We start from the raw sequence: 14,033 nt of genomic DNA on the forward strand, positions 1-14,033 counted from the left end.
CCCAACCTAACCCCCCCTCTCACCCCCGGAAGTGTTCGCGCTATATTAAACAAATCCAAAAGCTGGTCATGACATGATTTTGCATTGTTAATGTATAATGGAACAGAAATTGACACCTGAGTTTAAAACAATAGTGCGAGTAAACCTTGTGTTATTTCCGCATTTACGCCTGAATCCCAAATATGGCCGCTATTTATGCGCAGAACACAGAAAACACAAAAATATTGGTTCCCGCTCTAGTTCGCGCGATTGTTTCTGCGCATGAGTAAAGGTAGGAAGTACTGCCGGTTGGACCATTCCAAGTATTTTGGAGAGGGAATTCACAAAATTCTTGTGCTTGCGACAATAATACTCACGACCATCAACTCTGGTAATTGTTGAATAAAGTAATGTACTTTATAGTAGCGCATATAGCAAGAACTAAAGGCAGCCTTCTGGTTTCCTGAAAGGTTGATAACACAGGGTGGCGTCTCCCGCGCCCCCCTTCTAGCACTGAGTTGTATATTGGTCGCGGCCATAGTACGCCGTTGTCCTCGCGCGGGCAACCTAATTGCGGCCATTTTGTTCATGAACGGCACTGAGGTGGTTGGCCGTTAAGATACGGATTCCTTACAGCAGCAGAGTGATAGAAGCCTTTTGACGGGCGCTACGCTGTCGACCTCGCGTACTAATCAGAACACATCGTCGCCTTCGCAGTGGGTAAGATTCCGGGTAGTGCAGCGCGTAGAAGGTCATTCACAGGAAATATACCCAATACTTTTTCGAAACGATTCCAACTTCTGATGTGGGGAGGTAGTTGGTTAAAAGAATGAGTATGTAATATCCCGTTGGCGCTCTCGTGGTGACCATGCCTTTTATCGTGTCTACGAATAATACAAACTTTGTGCGAAAGCGTTAAGCTCACCGCGTTGGGCAATCTGGGATCGGTGTCAGGCGGCCTGTTGATAAGTCGCAAGCTCATGGACGCCAACGCGTGTCGTTATTTAAATGTAAGTGGTTATGATGGCAACCACGTTATTCCCTTTAAGTTAAGTCCCTCACTTGAGATACCCGAATCGGGTTAGGGCTTCGCTGTATAGTACTATCGCCCATAGTTGCGCTATAGAGTTTCAAAATGAATGAGCCCATGCGTTTTATCCATGTATATCCGTTGAGGTTGCTGCCCAGTAAACTTTATTGTTTGAACTGCATGATTTCTACCTTTAAGGCTGCCATGGAGATGGAATATATCCGTATTACGGAGGACGAGAATGATGAACCCATGGAAATTCCCTCCGAGGATGATGGCACGGTCCTTCTTTCCACCGTTTCTGCCCAATTTCCCGGAGCTTGCGGTCTGCGATACAGAAACCCAGTCAACCAATGTATGAGGGGAGTCCGGCTAGTAGAAGGAATACTACATGCCCCTGAGAGTGGTTGGGGGAACCTGGTTTATGTGGTTAATTATCCTAAAGGTAGGTTTTCTAAAAAAAATTATTGATTTGACTTGTCATATTTAACACATTTATTTATATCTGGATACTGCAGTCCTGTGAAACCTCATTTCGTAAGGTGGCTGTTAACTATTTGTGTGATTTGTTCAGACCGTCCAGCTACACTTTTAGTCAAGGGCAATGTAAATTTGATGTCATTATAATTCCTGCACTATAATTGTTGTTGGCTTTTCATAGACGGAGTAGATATATGTATTGTATTTGTTTTTAGATAACAAAAGGAAAATGGATGAATCCGATGGATCCTCCGCTGTAAAAGTGAAGCGTGCTGTGAAAACTTCAGATCTGATTGTTTTGGGGCTTCCTTGGAAGACGTCTGAGCAAGACCTGAAGGACTACTTTAGCACTTTCGGAGAAGTTGTTATGGTGCAGGTTAGTACTGGTGTGTTTCACTTGATTACTAAACTTTGTTGCTGAACGGAACTAATTTAAGGCCCTCTTTCTGGGAACAAAGGGGCATTACTGTCCGGGTGACCTTTTTCAAGAGAAGTGCAAGATTCGTACCAGACTTGGGTCGTCTTGAAAGGATGTGGTAATTAATACACTAAATATTTTCTGGCACCGTTGGGATCATAATGTATCAAGTGAACTCCCACCTGAATCCTTAAAATAAGCATCCGTTCAAATCTTTATTTCGGTCATAAACCATTAAAGATGCAAACATATAAAAACATTAAGACAATGTGCATCAGCATTAAAAAGAATTACTCAAATGGAGATCATAAAAGCTAAATAAGTGGTTAAAAACGAAGTAGAAAAGTTAAAAATGTTAAGCGGGGGGGACAAGGACAAATACTGAGCAAGCAAAACACATATGACACACCTAAAATGGGCTGGGGATAACAATTTAATCAGGAGAAAATTGAGTGACGTGCGCCACATAGCGAGCAAGAAGCGGGAAACAGAAAATACAAAAAGGGAAGTCTCACATTTCAGAATTCTAAATGCCTGATAATGTTTAAACCCCAGATTTCTACATAGTTGGACAAGCCAACGCTGCCTGATAAGCTTGTAGTAGGGGCAGAAAAAACGGAGGCTGTTTCCTCCTGTTCGCAACGTGCTGTGCCTTCTAGGAGCTTACATTGTGACCATTTTTTAGAAGAAAATACCCTAAGTGGTAGTGTGCCATGCCTGAATTGTACATGCTTTCCTTGCTGCACTCGGCAAAATCATATCCAAAAAGGGCTCCAATCTGTACTCCTCTTTAGTACTAAAACTCTATGGTTAAAGAGCTTGCTAAGGATATCCATCATCTGGTGATTACAATAGTCTCACCAGGTCAGCGAGTGACCTCTCTACGCAGGCTACTTGAGGGTTGCTCCAACAATCTAAATTACCCAGCCTCTTGCTCTCATTTTTTATGTAAGCAAACCACTGGAGTTTTTCCATCCCAGGCAGGCCCATAAGTTCTTTAACTTCGGATCTAAAGTGCTTCAATTCTGGGGTAAACCACAGTCAGCACCAATATGTTAGTGGGCGAAGACCGATTTCTTCATCTATTGGTCTAATTCCTAGATCCATTCTCATGGGAATAAGAGGAGTACTGGCTGGAAGAGCAAATAAAGATCTTAAAAACTGTTTTCTGCCCTGAGAATGTATTCTGATGAAGAGGGCCTCCACAGTTCCGCCAGGTAGTGGCATTGATGTTTGCAGACGACACCCTTCTATTTTCTAAATCCCTGATGGGAATACAGCGTGCCCTTGACAGTTTTTGTACCAAATGGGGATTGGAAATTAACACGCTAAAGACCAAGTATATGGTCTGTAATCCACCTATGACCACCCGTACCAACCCCTCCTTAAATGGCACTACTCTGGAAAGGGTAACAGTATTCGAAAATTTTTAGTGTCACCCTCACAGACAACATGGAATGGGGCCCCCAGATTGCTACGGCTAAACTCAGGTTGGTGCAGATATCTGGAAGGGGGGGTCCTAAAATTGCACAGGGAATCCACCTCTAAATCGGTTTCCTCCATTCTTGAAATCTATAAAGCCCAAGCCAGAGGAGCTTAAAATAAGCTATTTCGACATCCCTAATACATAGAGGATCATTTGTGACCTCAGTGTCCAGTCCCTAACCGTATATAAAACAAGCATTAGAAATGCAATGCGTCTTGCACATTTTCAGTTGGAGCTATTGGCGTACATTTTTTTTTTTACCCTTGGGCTATGGAGTGTAATATATTAGCAACATATCTGTTTTTTTTTATTCTGAAGAGCCATGAGCACCATAGGCAAGATTTTGAAATTAAGCATTGTGTACCATTTGGTTACTATGTTGAAGTTTTTGTGTAACCAGAAACTAAAAAGATTGAATAAAAGCAAAATTATGAATTAAACATAGTAGCATAACACTACTTCCCCATTTTTGAAGGCATATACCGTTTGGTGGGACGCTCCTAACGTGCTTCAAAGAGGCAGTGCTGTGTGGGTTGGATATAAAAGTGGCTGCCTTTGTTATGCACTCATACATTATGTTGTGCCTTCTGCAAGACCTTAAATTAAGTGAATAGTTCTCCTGAACTGCTAATGAAAGATAGGGAGTAAGGACACATGTAAGAGGGGCTGTCCTTATGGGCTAGGAAGGGACTGCTAAGCCTATTGACAAATCAAAAGCCATCATTTATAAGGACAGGAATAGGTGGCAGTTGTAAAGATTGGCGGAACGTAATGTCCATATCCTGACTGCTGCATGTCTCGAAGAAACAGTACAAGCACTGCCTAGGCGAAACCTAAAAGGTGTTCACTTGTGTATTTCTCAGGTTTGGGCCAGGTAACTACAGTGTACTGTTGGCTCGTGGAACTGCGTCGCTACATAAGCATCTTTTTGCTTTTGTAATGCCAAAACTACTGAACAGATTTACACCAAACTAAGGAAAGCACTTGTACCAAGATCTAGCTTTCTGCCATGTTTGTTGTAATTCCATTCAGTGGTTCGGTCTATAGTTTTATCTAACTTCCCTATAGGGAATTGCATGGAGAAACTTGTTTTGGGATACCCCCAATCCCCCTTCTCAGTCCCCGCTTTATGAATCAACCAGAAACCTTAGACGTGCAAGTTTAAAAAGAAAGGAAGATTTGTCAAATGTCGCCCACGTTATTAGTAAAACCAAACCTATTACTATGGAAACTGGGTCCTAAGTATAACTACCTACTGGCGAGTGCCAGTAGATAATATATATTAGAACATTGGAATGTTGGGAGCTCCATTGCAGACAATGGAGTGCTCCCTGCTTCTACGGGCCAGTAAAGGCCCGCAGAGCAACATTCCAGTGTTTTACAAAGGCTTCTTGAAGCTCGAGGGGATTTATATCCCCTCGAGCTTGGGGAAACCCTTTGTTTAATTTGTTAAAACATTCTGCCCTTTAGTGGCAGAATGTTCTAATAGCCTTATAGCCCTTCGTAGCAGGGCTATACTGGCAATTAAAGTCCTGCTGTCTCGTTAAAGTCTCTCGCCTTCGGCTCGGGCCTTTAACGATTCAGCGGCCTTTAATAGCCAGTATAGCCCGCTACGGTGGGCTATAAGGCTATATTAGAACTTTGAAATGTAGACCACTCCATTGAAGACAATGGAGTGCGCTGTGCTTCTACGGGCCGGTAAAGGCCCACAAAGCAACATTGCAATGTTTTCACAGGCCTCTAGGAGCCTGAGAGGATTTAAACCCCCTCGAACTCCGAGAGGCCTCTGTTTTATTTGTTAGAACATTCTCTAGTGGCATAATGTTCTAATAGCCTTATAGCCCTTCGTAGCTGGGCTATACCTACTATTACAGTTCTGCTACCTTGTTAACCCCTTCCCAGCTCATGACGAGCTCAGCTCGTCATGCAGTACAGTGCTCCTGTGCTTATGACGAGCTGGGCTTGTCATGAACAATGGGAAAAAACTAGACTCTGCACAGGAGGGGAATCCCTAGCAGCGATGGTGTTAAAGGCCTTCTGCTTAGGCCTTTAATAGCCGGTATAGCCGCTACAGCGGGCTAAAGGGCTATATTCTCGCATGTCTAGCTATTAAGCACCAGAGTACTGCTAGGGAGGATGTCTGTTAGGCTTAAAGCGATTCCGGGGGGAGTATGATGCTGTCCTGTGTAGAGCAAGGTGGGTCTTGAGGGCTTTCTATAAGTTTAGGAGGGAGGGTTTTTTGCTGATGTAAGGGCACACGATTTAGAAACAAGGTGGTAAATAATTCATATAGATATATTTGAACCTCTAACCGCACAGTGCTCTGCAATTCGTGTAATACATTCCTGGTATCTTCACATTTGGAAGAATAAGCCTCTAAGGATAGTTTTTCTTCACTCCCCTTTCTTAGACAAGGGTTCCTTAATATAAAAATTTACAGGCCAGCCGCTACGTCCGAAAGATCATAGAATGTGAGCTCTATTTCCATGCATTTTAAGTTCTGTTTTGCCTAGGAAATGGATGCCGGAAACCTGGAATCCAGTCCCAGCTCCTCCATTCTTTAGGTCTTGCCTACTGGACATCGGCACTCTTTTGCAAGATGTATTTTGCTTCCAGCTGATTTAGAGTCCGTTCGTTGACTGCCATTGGTTTGCTTCGTTGTTTCTCTGTGGCTTGCTTGGCGTTCGTTAGTTTGTCTGGACTTTACTTCAACTTTTGTGTTTGTACTCTCCCTTAGACTGGCTGCATTACTTGTTTTCTGCTGCTCAATTTTCAGGCGCTACTTTTTTTTTTTTTTTTAATTATTTCATGAGAACCTGTTTTCCTTGTTTAATTACTCCATCCTGCTTGTTCTGTTTCTTCCACTCAGTTTCTTTCCACACTTCCTTTATGGTGGGCTGTTACTTTTGTACTTTAACCCTTTAATTGCTGCCGTCGGCCATTGTCCGACAGCAGCACTACCTCCCCAGTGCTGCCGTCGGCCAATGGCAGACGTGGCCGCGCACGGAAACGCCCGCACCACGGCGGAATTACCGCCACGGTTAACGGGTTAATGACCCAGCTCCACTCCACAGTATGCCCCCCCCCCCCCCAAAAAAAAACGTTTGGACTGTTGTGGGGGTGTGTGCGCACCTACGAAATGGCAAATGGCATCTATGGTTCTCATTGAGTTTTTTTGGGTCTCGGCCTGACTTAAGCAACGCATGCGCTGCTCTCGTCATACGAGGTGTCTTGGAATCAGTGTCCAAGCTGCTTGGATTTGTGCGCCTCGTTTGGCGTAACAAATTATGCCAAAGGCGAGTGGAGAAGTGTGGCTCAATGGTTAGAGCGTCAGACCCTGATGCAGAGGTCTAGCCCGGGACCAGTGTTCAATTCCCCGCCTCGGTGGGTCTTGGGCTCAAAATTCCACGGACCTGATAATTCTCGCCTCGGTGCCTATTCTAATCATGGAGTCCCACTCTGCAACTCTGGGCATTAGCTTGCTTAATCTCCACAACAGCCCCCACAACGCTAAGGATGCCTGGCCTCCACCTTAGGGGTGCCCAGGCGTGGACACCTCACAGGGAAAGCCAGGATGGGTTCCACAGCGGTATTCGTACAAGCGCCTTGAGACCCTTGCGGGTGAGTAGTGCGCTATACAAGTATCAATTTACAATTTTGCAATGATTGCACCAAAGGTATGTCAATTGCTGCTTGTTGTCATCCTGTCTCCTTATATTCACGCCCAGCGGAATTGGATCTCTTACTGGCGGTGGGAGACAGTGTCTCCTAATTAGTCGCTACACACTTTATCATTCGCCTTTGGAAAAAACAGGCGCGTGTTTATTTTTGCATCGCGCTTTCACTTAAAGTGAAAGTGCATTTCAATTATAAACAAGCTGCCTTTGACAAAGTCGAGAGCTTGTTTTTCTCTTTTCTTTGGGTCTTTCTCATAATCATTCTTTTCTGTTGCATTTTGTCTTCCTATGATTTTTTTGTTTATTTACTACTTAAATTATCATTATTTTATTTTCCCCTTTATTATTTCAAACTATACAGTCAGGTGTGCATGCACAACAGCTTATTTGGATAGGAATTTTGAACGAGTCTGGAACCATAATCCTATTTTTAGCGATAAACTCTCTTCTGCAGTTAGAGAAGCTTATCAATTGACTGTTATGTTATTTTTATTTGTACCGCGCACAGCTGCCCCAGCAAAGGGGCATCCTGGCGCCTGAGTGCGAATGGTGCCACCTTGTGGCCATTTTTGGGAAATAGGCTGTAATCAACCAGTCAGATTTAAACTATATTACTCTGTGTGCTTGCAGGTTATGCCATTATAAAGTAAGCCGTGCCAGTGCTTACTACACGGGCAAGAAAATGCTTGGTTCACATTAATGAAACCAGGACATTCCATTCTGAAAAACACTATAGCAGGAAGCTAGGAGCAGTTTAGGCTAAAATGGAGTCGGGCAAAACAGATTGTAGTGCTGCCTTTTGACATTAAAGAAAACAAAACAGTGATGGGTGGTTCGCTTATAATTTCCCTGAACCACAATACACAGCATCGTTTTCCCCCAGCATGTCACCAAAAGCAGGAAGCAGCCATATGTAAATATCCCTGCTCCTCCTCCTCACAAAGGACTAGTTGACCTCTGAATAGGAACATAAGCAACCCCAGCTTGGTTTCATCCTATTTGGACCTCAACAGTAGGTGCAGCTTGAGTCCTAAGGCAGTGAGTACCCGACCCCCGTCTGGGTAGCTTAAGTCCTATAGGTCAGTGAGCATGTGACCCATGTCAAGGCATATGGTGGCGCATGGATGGATTAATGTGGTAATCTCAGCCACTGGTAATAACTTTGGGCCGCAATCTAGTCCATCGTTTTTTTACCACCATGACTCCTCAGGCTGAAACTTGCCATATCGAAATCTGCTGTGGTTCTGCTCCAATAGGAACAGTTCAAACCAAACGTCTAGCTGGTTTCAGGTCTGCAGTAAGCTGTTTAAAGGCAATTCTGGTATTTTGAGTCGGACCACCTGGACTCGTGCATTAAAATCCATCTGAAGATGCAACACCCAAACCTTTTGAGGTACACGAGACCCTCTCTGAGGGTACATACAACACATAACCCTCATCCAGAGTTTATCAGCGGCTCGTGTGCCCCACCACTGTGATGTACCCAAGATGATGTGCATGAGCTCATTTTAAGACTACTCTTACCTACATTCATGACATATATAGCAGTCCATCTAAGAACACAATGATGATGCGTAATGTGCACAGCGCCCCACCCGTCCGTATGGCCTTCTGCCCCACAGTTCGTCTATCTCAAACCGAGGCTTCAACAGCTCGCTGTAATGTAAGATCTCATCTCATATTAAATGTTCTTATTTTTCAGCATTAAAAATGCAATAGGTCTCGCCTTTCATTAAGTTAAAGCCATTTGCTTTGCTATACAATACCATTAGCAAAGCAAATGGCTTTAACTTAAAGGCGAGACCTATTGCATTTTCAATGCTTGTCTTTCAAGCTGCACAGCTTTGGGGATGCTGTATAGAGTTATCTAGACAATTGTCTGCTTGCTTTTATTAACTGTAAAATTTGGTACTATGTACAAGTGAACCATCTGTTTTGCTGAGCACTAATTAATACACGTTTTAATAAGCTATATGTTGCTTCATATGCCTTAAATAACAGTGCATTCAGAAAAGAAAATGTTGACTCCCTGTGGCTGCCTGCTGGTTGACAGATAAAATGTGAGACTAGGAAATACTATTCTTCTATTACACCTTACATTGTTGATATCGCTGCCGGCTGCGTGCAGGGTCATCTTAATGTATGACTTTCCAGCTACAAAGAAAGCTATGGACCCATGAAACAAGTTCCCAGAACTCAGTAATACATTGTGTTTACTGTCTTATAAACTCTGGAGTCAAACTAACAAATGCCAATATATATCTTTTTGTCTTGTAATTGTGTTTTTGCTCTCTTTTCCTCGGTTGGTGATGGAAAGTTGGGAGGTTGTACACAGAAGTTAAGTTCTCTGGGCTGAGCCTTTTAAATTAAGAATATTTAAATTCTGGTTTCCTATATCTATTCCATTATACAGGATTACTGAATGAAAAATACGCCTGCTAAAAATAGTTGCGAGGACGGATCAGACAGTAACTACCTCTTAAACCCATATTGGCTTTTAATAGTGGCGAATGTGTATTGGGTTTACATACACCAGTCTTTTTCCATCTACTTGCGTCTCCAATTAATATTTAAGTTTTGAGCTCAGTCCTTGTTCGCAGAGTCATCGGTGGAGCAAGTAGTGCCATCTCATTGTAATGTACGTACCTGTAGTACTCCATAAGTCTGACTGCACCAAATAGCTAGTGGCCTCTGCAAAATCTTTTTATTTATCGAGTGCGTAACTTCATTTGATTCGTTTGCTTACATTTTCAATTTTTCTATACGGATCGACTTTTAATAGGTGAAAAAAGATGCAAAAACTGGCAATTCAAAAGGATTTGGATTTGTGCGGTTTACCGAGTATGAAACCCAAGTGAAAGTGATGTCACAGCGGCACATGATTGATGGGCGATGGTGCGATTGCAAGTTCCCAAACTCCAAGGTAAATGAAGCATGATGGGTCTTTGATAAATGGCTGAGTAATTTTTAGCACTAATTTCAGACTGATATATTTTTTTTAATGGTAAAAATTTTCCTGATCACCTTGCATGGTGTGGTTTCAAGTGTGAAGTGTTTGCATGCTTGAATGTATCATGTTATTTCTAGAATAGAACACTACCATGACCACTGCCCATTGTAACCAGTCGCCAATACATCCCTCTCACGTTAGACAGATCTTTGGAAAATAATAGTTCCTTGTTCTTGGATTGTCTTAATGCCATCTGAGCTACCAGTAAGATTTGAAATGGCCGGCAGCACTAGCAGCTCTAACTCTTTTTGAATAATTCTGTGAATTGCCTGTGCACCAACCACCAATATCCTATTTTAATGCATAAAGTTGTTTCCGCTTCCAAACGGTTTTTATCCGAGGGGGTGTGAGTTGATGTGTGCGAGGTAGAGTATGCTTTAGTAAGTTTACACGTTGCCGAGTAGAACTGTTTAAAAGAATACCCCATGTTTAAACACTTTGGGTGTATAATTTCGTCACCCACTGTTGCTGCTTACTTGTGCTCAAAAACTTTTACCCCCCCTCCACTTTAATTTTTTTTTTCTAATTAAGTTGGGGCCATATCTGGTGCTCCACATACTTATAGAACCCTTATAAGTTTGCTGTAATGTTTTTTCCTTGGTTGGACTCTGGCCAGGAAACCCTAGTAGCGGCACATGAGCATAGGATATCTTTTTTAGTATTTTAGTAACCCGGAGATGGCGGGCTATATGAATACCGGAGGGAAGCACAGCTACTACGAATGGGGCGGGGATGCAGACAGCTCCCCCTCGCATTACTGGAACTCGGTAAGCTTTCAGTATTTTACAGGCCCTTTGGCTAGTTTCAGGACTGTGAGCGACCTCATGTAGTGACCTTCAATTTCGGCATTGAAAATGGTCCTTTAATGACCTTGTTCCATAGTTAGTATACATTAGTCTTCTGCTCTGTTACCCACACTTTTCTGTCCTGTGTTCAGCCGCTTATCAAACGACAGTTACTCGTGAAGTTTTTTTTTTGCAAACGTGTGTGTGTGTTCGTTGACAGGCATTGATGGGAAGGTGGTGAGATCTGTCCTAGGTTGTTTGTTATAGCGTGTTCTCCAAGTTGTTTGTTTACTTTTGGTGGGGAGGGCGTACTTATGTTTTAATCAGTTTTTTGTTTATGTACACTGGACTGAGTTACAAGACCTAGACTTAATTTGTACCATAAAGGCATCTCCGCAAGTAAGTTGCTTGTGGCAAGGTCTGCAGAGTTAGCCAATCCTAGTGTTGTGGGGATGTTCTACAGCTTACCACTAGTTATGGCTAGAAAACGTGGAAATGTCTAGTAGTTTGTAATGATGTATGATTATTTGGACTCGATGGTAATTGGTTTTTACCTTCCATCTGCAGGGTCCTGATGAACCAGTTCGCAGTCGGAAGGTCTTTGTAGGGCGTGTTACGGAAGACGTATCTGCAGAGGAACTTCGACAGTTCTTTACCCAATATGGCGAAGTTGTTGATGTCTTTATCCCTAAACCCTTCAGGGCTTTTGCGTTCGTTACATTTGCTGATGATCAGGTACTATACAAAGTTGAAAACTTGACACTTCAGTTTTTAATTGTATGATGTTAAAAGAAATTTACTGTATTTTTCTTCTTGATTTATAGGTTGCCCAGTCACTTTGCGGAGAAGATTTGATTATTAAAGGAGTCAGCGTGCATGTATCCAATGCAGAACCTAAAAATAGATATTTAGACAGAGGAGGTGGTAGATTTGGTGGGAACATGGGAGGCTTTGGAAACCAAGGTGGATATGGTCCTCCTGCTCGGGGTGGTGGTGTTGGAGGTGGTGGTGTAGGGGGTCCCCCAGGTGGTAACATGGGAGGAGGTGGGGCTGCAGGGGGCATGAATTTTGGACCATTTGGAGTTAATCCTGCTATGATGGCTGCAGCCCAAGCTGCACTGCAGAGCAGCTGGGGCATGATGGGAATGCTGTCGGGGCAGCCGAATCAGCCTGGTGGACCACCAGGGAACAATCCAGTGCAGGGGAATGTACCACGAGAACCAAACCAGGGATTTGGAGCTGGCCCTAATGCTTATGGATCAAACACTGGTTCTGTTGGCTGGGGTGCATCTAACCAGGGCCCTACTAGCGGCTTTAATGGTGGTGGCTTTGGTTCTCCAAGCATGGAATCTAAATCTTCAGGGTGGGGCATGTAGGATCAGTGTATCTAGTGCGTTTGTTTTTCTAAGTTCATGGTAAGTATACTGTATAATACCTGTAAGCAAGTCTCTTAAGACCGTGCAGCAAACATATACAACAGTATTTTGACAGTTGTTTTTCCCTTTGTTGTAAACCTAAAAATTGAACGTTCTACATTTTATAACTTGTTAATTGAGGGGTTGAAATTAAGTGACGGCGATGTAGAGATTTGTGTACTCTACCCTGCCATTTCTGTTCAATGTTTGTCATTGAGTCAGTGTTCATTTTATTTAGTCTAATTTTCTCTTGGACAGTGACTTTCTGCAGATTACCCGTTTGGAAAGCTTAACTTCAGAATTGGGGTATTGTTTACAGTCTTCCTCGTGTACAAAGCACAGTGAGGTCATCAACTGATTTCTACGTTCATCTTGCTGCCAATGTTCTGCAACGAGCACTTCCCCTTGAAAGCACAGCTGTAAATTGCTCCCCGGATTACTTTTTGCCGGATTACTATCCAATCCACCATTCTCCCTGCACGTGCCTCGTCTTAACACGGTGGGTGATGCATTTTTAATCCACTATTACATGGATTCGTGCCAACGCTAGAATCGCAAGGCTGAGAGATGGACCAAACGGCTGTTTGAACTTTGTGGAATTGATGATGGTGCCGAGGAATGAGAGGGTTGGGTATGAGCGAGGGAAAAGAGAAGAGCGCGTGCAGAGACCTGGTGTTGCTTTCATGGATTTTCTTTTCAAACGTGGCAAGATTGTCTCTCGACCCTGTGGCTTTGGTGAGAAAGTGTGCAGAGCAATGGGAGCAAGTAACGTACGAATGTTTCCTGCACTCAGAAGACCTCCGATCTGTTGGACGACTTGCACGGTTTCCGTGCCTTGCAAACCAATGTAGTTGTATGCGTTTTGAAATGAATTTGTATTTTTTTCCTCAATGTATACTGCTGTGAATGTTGTATGGGATGTAATTTCTGTTCATGACCTGGAAGCGTGGCTTTGCAAACTAGCTTGTGCTTCGGAAGCGAGCACTAGAATGTGCCACATGGAACTGGTGTGTCATGGAGTCAAAATGCCTGTTAGAAATCTATAAGAATGCGGTCTGCTGTTGTCATTTGTTCTGCACTTGAATGCTTTTTTTACAAGTTGTAAATATAGATAAATCTTAAAACATTTAAATAAATGGTCCTTGTTTTACAGCTCTGAATGATATTTCTCTAGTTAATTTCTACTAAATTTGACTGCAAAGTGGCTTGTTGCTTATATATTATCTATTGTCTGAAAAACACTGGTGGTGTTGCAGTTCCCTGGTTGACATGAAAGCCGGTCCCTTTTCAAGGCTTTGTTACGCGCTTGCTCTGTTTATGATGGACTTGTCACTGATTTAACATTGGTGCTTAAGTTCTGAAAACTCACGTTCAGCTAATTTCCACTATCTCATCCTGCTCGAGTTAATTGGATGCTGAACACATTTTAGCTTTGTGCATGTGGCAATCAAGCCACTAATGCGCACCGCCTTTCCCCTCATTCAGTGTTTGTTGGCCACAGAACTTTGAAATATGAATTTCCATAAAGTTGTTACTGAGTTGTCGTAGGGCATGAAAACACGCTTTTAAACATTGGCAGACACGTCTCTCCTTTTGACTGAATGCTGTTCAGGAACAAAACTTAAGTGCCATGTTATGGCACCATCCCAAGAATAACTAAATATAATTTAAGGTATGCCAGCTTTTTAAACACACTGACAAAAAACATGTATCAGAGCATGACCTCTTTAGAAAATAATTTACAAGCCACCAG

The 14,033-nt window shown here is 42.9% G+C and overlaps 1 protein-coding gene across 2 annotated transcripts; it reads left to right on the forward strand.

The window, feature by feature from the left end:
* Positions 1 to 529: 529 nt before the first annotated feature.
* On the forward strand, positions 530 to 13,440 carry LOC147710649 (TAR DNA-binding protein 43-like). 2 transcript variants are annotated; one of them, XM_086921324.1, is made up of 7 exons: positions 530 to 699; positions 1,208 to 1,454; positions 1,705 to 1,865; positions 9,853 to 9,993; positions 10,740 to 10,847; positions 11,433 to 11,600; positions 11,690 to 13,440. In XM_086921324.1, exons 2-7 carry the CDS (start codon positions 1,214 to 1,216, stop codon positions 12,239 to 12,241), a joined length of 1,371 nt encoding a protein of 456 aa, XP_086777450.1. In that variant the 5' UTR covers positions 530 to 699; positions 1,208 to 1,213; the 3' UTR covers positions 12,242 to 13,440. The 2 variants fall into 2 exon arrangements, with proteins under 2 accessions (XP_086777450.1, XP_086777451.1); XM_086921325.1 differs by lacking the exon at positions 10,740 to 10,847.
* Positions 13,441 to 14,033: the final 593 nt, after the last annotated feature.

This window comes from Lissotriton vulgaris, chromosome 5 (genome assembly GCF_964263255.1).
Source record: "Lissotriton vulgaris chromosome 5, aLisVul1.2, whole genome shotgun sequence".
Lineage (NCBI taxonomy): Eukaryota > Metazoa > Chordata > Amphibia > Caudata > Salamandridae > Lissotriton > Lissotriton vulgaris.